This window comes from Trachypithecus francoisi, unplaced genomic scaffold (genome assembly GCF_009764315.1).
Source record: "Trachypithecus francoisi isolate TF-2019V2 unplaced genomic scaffold, Tfra_2.0 Lachesis_group6, whole genome shotgun sequence".
Lineage (NCBI taxonomy): Eukaryota > Metazoa > Chordata > Mammalia > Primates > Cercopithecidae > Trachypithecus > Trachypithecus francoisi.
In genome coordinates, this window is record NW_022681471.1 from 27,613,490 (window position 1) to 27,620,489 (window position 7,000).

Genomic DNA, 7,000 nt, shown 5'->3' on the forward strand with positions numbered 1-7,000 from the left:
CTGAGTCACCGGGTCCTCCCCAGAGTCCTTAGGGAGCCTCCACCCTCCCCACTACCATCAACTGTACTCTCTGGAGCCAATCCGATGAGGACTCTAGCACCAAGAAGAGGAAGGGCCAAGCACCTTTCCTGACCTGGAGACCGGGTTCCAAGCAGCACTCAGTAGGAAGGTGGCTGAGTTGGTACATATTCTGCTCCTAAAGTATCGAGCCAGGGAGCAATTCACAACGGCAGAAATACTGGAGAGTGTCATGAGAAATTGCCAGTACTGGCCAGGCACGGCGGCTCACGCCTCTAATCCCAGCACTTTGGGAGGCGGAGGCGGGTGGATCACAAGGTCAGGAGATCAAGACTGTGAAACCCCGTCTCTACTAAAAATACAACATATTAGCCGGGCGTGGTGGCGGGTGCCTGTAGTCCCAGCTACTCAGGAGACTGAGGCAGGAGAATGGCGTGAACGTGGGAGGCGGAGCTTACAGTGAGCCGAGATTGCACCACTGCACTCCAGCCTGGGTGACAGGCAAGACTCCGTCTCAAAAAAAAAAAAAAAAAAATGCCAGTACTTCTTTCCTGTAATCTTCAGCAAAGCCTCCGAGTACTTGCAGCTGGTCTTTGGCATTGAGGTGATGGAAGTGGTCCCCATCGGCCACTTGTACATCCTTGTCACCTGCCTGGGCCTCTCCTACAGTGGCCTGCCGGGCGACAATCAGATCATGCCCACAACAGACCTCCTGATAATCATCCTGGCCATAATAGCAAGAGAGGGAAACAGTGCCCCTGAGGAGAAAGTCTGGGAGGAGCTGAGTGTGTTGGAGCTGTCTGGCAGGAGGGAGGACAGTGTCTTAGCGAATCCCAGCAAGCTGCTCACCCAAGTATTGGTGCAGGAAAATTACCTGAGTACTGCAGGTGCCCTTCAGTGATCCTGCATGCTACGAGTTCCTGTGGGGTCCAAGGGCCCTCGTTGAAACCAGCTATGTGAAAGACCTGTACCATATGCTAAAGATCACTGGAGAGCCTCGAATTTCCTACCCACCCTTGCATGAATGGGCTTTGAGAGAGGGGGAAGAGTGAGTCTGAACGGGCGTTGCAGCCAGGGCCAGTGGGAGGGGGTCTGGGCCAGTGCACCTTCCAGGGCCCCATTTATTAGCTTCCGCTGCCTCGTGTGACATGAGGCCCATTCTTCACTCTTTGAAGAGAGCAGTCAGCATTTTCAGTAGTGGGTTTCTCTTCTATTGGATGACTTGGAGATTTATCTTTGTTTCCTGTTGGAATTGTTCAAATGTTCCTTTTAACAGATGGTTGAATGAACTTCAGCATCCAAATTTAAGAATGACAGTAGTGGCCGGGCGTGGTGGCTCAAGCCTGTAATCCCAGCACTTTGGGAGGCCGAGACGGGCGGATCATGAGGTCAGGAGATCAAGACCATCCTGGCTAACACGGTGAAACCCCATCTCCACTAAAAAAATACAAAAAACTACTGGGCGAGCTGGCAGGCACCTGTAGTCCCAGCTACTCGGGAGGCTGCGACAGGAGAATGGTGTAAACCCAGGAGGCGGAGCTTGCAGTGAGCTGAGATCCGGCCACTGCACCCCAGCCTGGGTGACAGAGCAAGGTTCCGTCTCAAAAAAAAAAAAAGAATGACAGTAGTCACACATAGTGCTGTTTTATAGTTTAGGAGCAAGAGTCGTGTTTTTTATTCAGATGGGAAATCCATTGCATTTCGTGAATTGTGACATAATAACAGCAGTGGAAAAGTATTTACTTGAATTGTGAAGAACTAGCAATAATACATGATACAAAGAACTCAAGACATTAAAAGATAATTCTTGCCTTTACCTCACTCTATTCTGCAAAATTGAAAAAAAAAAAAAACATGGATACCTGGATTTCCTTGGTTTCTTGAGAATGTAAGAAAAAATAAATCGGAATAAATAATTCTTCCTGTTCACTGGCTCATTTCTCTCCCATTCACTCAGCATCTGCTCTGTAGAAGGCCCCAGGTTAGTAGTGGTGATGCTAAGGTAAGCCAGACTCACGCCTACACATAGGGTCATAGAGTCTAGCAGCTGCACTCGTATAATTAAGGTGATGAGAAGTCCTGTAAGATGTAGAGGAAATGTAAGAGAGGGGTGAGGGTGTGGGGCTCCAGGTGAGTGTGGTGGAGTGTAAATGCCCTGAGCTGGGGCATTTGGGGCTTTGATAAATTGCAGTTCCTTCTGAAGGAGCTGACTCTAATGAAGCTGGGTGGGTCCAGGGTCAGATTCTCAGAGAGTGAGAGAAAAGCCTGGAATGGAAAGCAACTCTGAGTCGTTTATTTCGGATCGGGGATGAACAGAGAGGAGTCTCCACCTGGGGCAGAAATGGAAGGTGTCCTGTGCTTTTGTCCCACTGCTATTGAACACAACCAAGATCTAGGTGAAGGACATCCATCATTTGCAACGGTTTCCTGAGCAATAAGGCTGAATTTTCCAGCAGGGTGACCCAGAAGCCGCTGGCCAGGTGCTTTTCTGCCGAGCAGGGAGAGCCAGAGCTGACTCCATTAAAAAGGCATTCTAACTAGCTTATCTCAAGTGCAATTTGACCAATTGTAAGCATGAGCCAGATTTTAGATGGTAACAAAATGGATATAATAGTGGTTTGGGTGGGAAAGCAGCTGGGAGAGAGGGAAGGAGTTGGTCTTTGACACAGATTCTAGGAGCTTTGAGCTGCACCTGGCTGGGCAAAACACCTGCACACCCAAATTTTGAAGTACATTCTCTAAGAAGAGAAATACTTAACTGAATTTATGGGTGAAGTTTCCTTTTTGGGCTAATTGTTCCATGTCCTGTTGAGATGTATATTCTCTGATGACTCCTAGAGAACAACGACAACAACAACAAAATCCCAGAGTGTTAGGGCCTGGGGTTTAAAATTATTAGAAATAACAGCCATCGCCATTTGATAAACTACTAATTTACACCAGGCCTGGAGTTCTGTTGCTCCACATCTTCACTGGCCTTGGTTTGTTTTCTTTGTTTTGCTTTTTATTGATTTTGGACATTCTTTTTTTTGTGAGACGGAGTTTCACTCTTGTTGCCCAAGTTGGAGTGCAATGGCACCATCTCGGCTCACCGCAACCTCCGCCTCCCAGGTTCAAGCAATTCTCCTACCTCAGCCTCACTGGTAGCTGGGATTATAGGCATGTGCCACCACGCCCAGCTAATTTTGTTGTATTTTAGTAGAGACGGGGTTCTCCATGTTGGTCAAGCTTGTCTCGAACTCCCAACCTCAGGTGATGCACCTGCCTCGCCTTCCAAAGTGCTGGGATTACAGGCGTGAGCCACCGCGCCGGTCCGTTTGGACATTCATATAGGTGTGTAGTGGTATCTCATTTTAGTACACAATTATCTAATGCCAAAGGACACTCAGTACTTATATTATGCTTATTTGCCATGTGTGTATCTTCTTTGGTGTAAATGTTCAGATCTTAGACCGTTTTTATTTTTTTCTATCATTGAGCTTTAAGAGTTCATACATATTGTAGAGACAAGTTCTTTACCACATATGTCTACCACAGATGTTTTCTGCTAGTCTGTGGCTTCTGTTTTCATTCTCTTGACATTGTCCTTTGAAGAGCATAAGATTTTTATTTTAATAAAAGCAACTTGGCAAATTTTTCTTTCACTGATCATGCTTTTGGTGTTGAATTTAAAAACTCATCACCAAACTCAAAGTTATGTGGATATTCTCTTATGTTTTCTTATAGAGGTTGTATAGTTTTTGGATTTTTCATTAGGTCTATGATGTATCTTGAGTAAATTTTTGTGGAATATGTAGTGATATGTCCAGGTTATTATAATTTGTGTATAGATGTCTAATTGTTCAGGCACCTTTTATTGGAAAACATGTACGTTCACCATTATTGCCTTTGCTGTGAATCACCTGACTGTAAGTGTGCAGGTCTGTTTCTAAGATTTATTCTGTTTTATTAATCTACGTGTCCATTCTTTGCTAATACTCATGTCCTCCACCAAATTCATATTTTGAAGCCTTCAGCCCCAGGGTGTCTGTATTTGGAGATGACGCTTCTAAGGAAGAAACTAATGTTAAAAGAGGTCATAAGGGTAGGACCTTGATCCCATAGAATTAGTGTGGTTATAAGAAGGGAGAAGAGACAGAAGAAAGTTCTTTTGTGCCTGCATGACCTTTCTCTCTCTCTCTCTTCTTTCTTTCTCTCTCTCTCTTTTTCTCTTCTCTCTCTTTCTTTCTCTCTCTTTCTCTCTCTTTCTCTCTCTCTCTCTCTTTCTCTCTCTCTCTTTCTTTCTCTCTCTCACTCTTTCTCTCTCTCTTTTTCTCTCTCTCTTTCTCTCTCTTTCTTCTCTCTCTCTCTCTCTTCTCTCTCTCTCTTCTCTCTCTCTCTTCTTGCTCTCTCTCTCTCTTCTCTCTCTCTTCTCTCTTCTCTCTCTCTCTTCTCTCTGCACATGCACAGAGGAAGGCCAAAAACGGACATACTGAGAAAGGGCATCTACAAGCCAGGAATCATGCCATCACCAGAAGCCAACCTGCAGTCTACGATCTGGGACTTCCAAACTTCAAAAGTGTGAAAAAAAATAAATTTCTATTGTTTCAGCTACTCGTCTATAGCATTATGTTATGGCAGCCTGAGCTAAGACATAACCTCGGGTAACACAATTTTTTTTGTTTTGTCCTAGAAAAAAAAATTGTAATTTTGGCATTTAAAGTCTGTGGTTCACTTTGAGTTACATTTTTGTATGGTGCAAGATATGTGCAATGGCTAGAATTATGTGTCAACCTGTCTAGGCTATAGTGCTTAGCTGTGTGGTCAATCAGCAGTCCACATGTTGCTGTGAAGGTATTTTGTAGATGTGATGAACATTTACAATCAGTTGACTTTAAGTAAAGCAGTATAACTTCCATAATGTGGATGGGCCTCATCCAATTAGTTGAAGGTGTTAAGAGAAAATACCAAGCTTTCCGGGAAAAGGAATTCTACCACAAGACTAACATAAAAATGTGGTGTGAGTTTCTAGCCTGCTGGCCTGCCTTCACTGTCCTGGAGGAGGCATGGGGAGACCAGGTGGACTGGAGTAGACTGTTGAGAGATGCTGGTGTGGTGAACATGTCCAGGAAACCACGAGCCTCCAGCCCATTGTCCAACAACCACCCGCCGACACCAAAGAGGCGAGGAAGGGGAAAGCATCCTCTCAACCCTGGCCCAGAAGCCCTGTCAAAGTGAACGGCCCACCTAAGCTCTGACTCCTATCCTGTGCTCCCCTGGCAAAACGCCCACCCCAGTCTGTATCATTTCTCTATGAAGCCTCTGTTCTCCCCCCTCCTCCATCCTCTTCCCCAAACCAGTGCCCTTCTTTGATCTCCCTGTTGTCCTTCCAGGTTCCCGAGACAACCCGGAAGGGAAAAGGGACCCGCCAAGGAAGTTCCAGGAACAAAAGCCTCTCCCTGAAAGACCACCATTTCAAAAATCCCTGAGGAATGGAGTGGGCCAACACTATCCTGCCACTCTGACCAGCCAAATGAGGAACTCAATCAAAATGAGCCACAGCAGGACCACAAGGACATGGAGACTTCCACCGTCTCCAGCAACTCCTTGGGCAACCAGTAATTCCTGGGCAAGGCCAGAGACCTCAAGTCTATCTGTAAAGTCTCCAGAGGTCTAACCCCAGATAAGTAGCCAACAGGGTGTAGAGTACATTTTACACCCCACAGGGTACGCCCCATGGTGATGGAAATAAAATGAACATGTTGTAAAATGATGTGTGTGTCTGTGTGTCTCAAATGGTGGGGGTAGGGAGTAAGGGGGAAGAGGTGGGAGTGTGGGAAGGGAGGGAGGGGGGATCCTCTACAATTTCTTTAAATCCAACTTGCTCTTCTTTCTTTAGTTTCCTAGGGTGATAGTTTTGGTTATTGATTTTAGATTTTGTTTTCTAATATAAACATTTAAAATATGCTATATATTTCCCTCAAAGAAACACTCTAGCTGAATCCCACTTTTTGTATGGATATTCTTATTTTCATTCAACTTAATGCATTTTTTAGAATTCTCCTGAGACTCCCTCTTTGACCCACAGGTTATTTGGGAGCATATTTTAAAATTTCCAATGTTTGGGCTTTTTCAGATACCTTGGTGTTTGGTTTTGAGTTTATATTATGGTCTAAGAAGAGGCTTTCTATTATTTCTATTATTTTCAATTTGTAAGCTTTGTTTGATGGCCCAGAATACCATCTATCTTGGGAAATATTTCATGCACACTTGAGAGGATTGTTTATTCTGCCAATCTTGAATGCAGTGCTTTTCTTACTCTTTTATTTGGTCGGAGTAGTTAATGGTGCTTTTCAGGTCATCTATATACTTCCTGGTTTTCTGCTTACTTTTTCTCCTAAATACTGAGAAACAAATCAAACAGTTTTGACGAATATTTAGTCCCATGAAACCACAACCACAGTGAAGGTGCAAAATATATTCATCATCCCCAAAAGTTTCTTCCTGTCCATTTGCTGTCAAACCACCCCTTCAGTAGAAGTGATCCAAGGTGAGCAGAAGTGAGCATCCACCAACCATGAGCATTTTCCCTATTAACAAAGGCAGGTAGGCACAGAGAGCAGCAGTTGCTTTCACACACAGGCAGCATCCAGGAGGAAAACCAGATTGATAGTGTCATAGAAGGAGAGCTTTCTGGCCGGGACACAGGCTGTCGCTGCCTTTCTTGCACACTGCCAGTCCCCAAGTCTGGCTCTGCCTTCCTGGCCTCCCTGGCTCAGGTGGGTGATTCACACCACCTCTCCATCTCCCCCACCCCCCTACAGACTGAATTAAGGGACTTGCCACTTTCTTTTGTTTTGTTGACTTGGTGTTTCCTCAGCATATATTCAATAAAAGTTTCTGTAGGAATTATAAGTGCATGGAATGAATGAAATTACCAGGCATGGGAATTCTTTTATTCAAATTATGGAGTCTGCCTATCCCGGGCCTCCTGCCTACACGA

The 7,000-nt window shown here is 44.9% G+C and overlaps 1 protein-coding gene and 1 pseudogene across 2 annotated transcripts; both read left to right on the forward strand.

Annotated features, from left to right (window-relative positions):
• Positions 1 to 11: 11 nt before the first annotated feature.
• Positions 12 to 1,308, forward strand: LOC117077268 (annotated as a pseudogene).
• Positions 1,309 to 4,764: 3,456 nt separating this feature from the next.
• LOC117077466 (chondrosarcoma-associated gene 2/3 protein) lies at positions 4,765 to 5,767 on the forward strand. Of its 2 annotated transcripts, none has more exons than XM_033201159.1 (2): positions 4,765 to 5,231; positions 5,391 to 5,767. In XM_033201159.1, exons 1-2 carry the CDS (start codon positions 4,918 to 4,920, stop codon positions 5,458 to 5,460), a joined length of 384 nt encoding a protein of 127 aa, XP_033057050.1. In that variant the 5' UTR covers positions 4,765 to 4,917; the 3' UTR covers positions 5,461 to 5,767. The 2 variants fall into 2 exon arrangements, with proteins under 2 accessions (XP_033057050.1, XP_033057051.1); XM_033201160.1 differs by having other exon boundaries at positions 4,765 to 5,180.
• Positions 5,768 to 7,000: the final 1,233 nt, after the last annotated feature.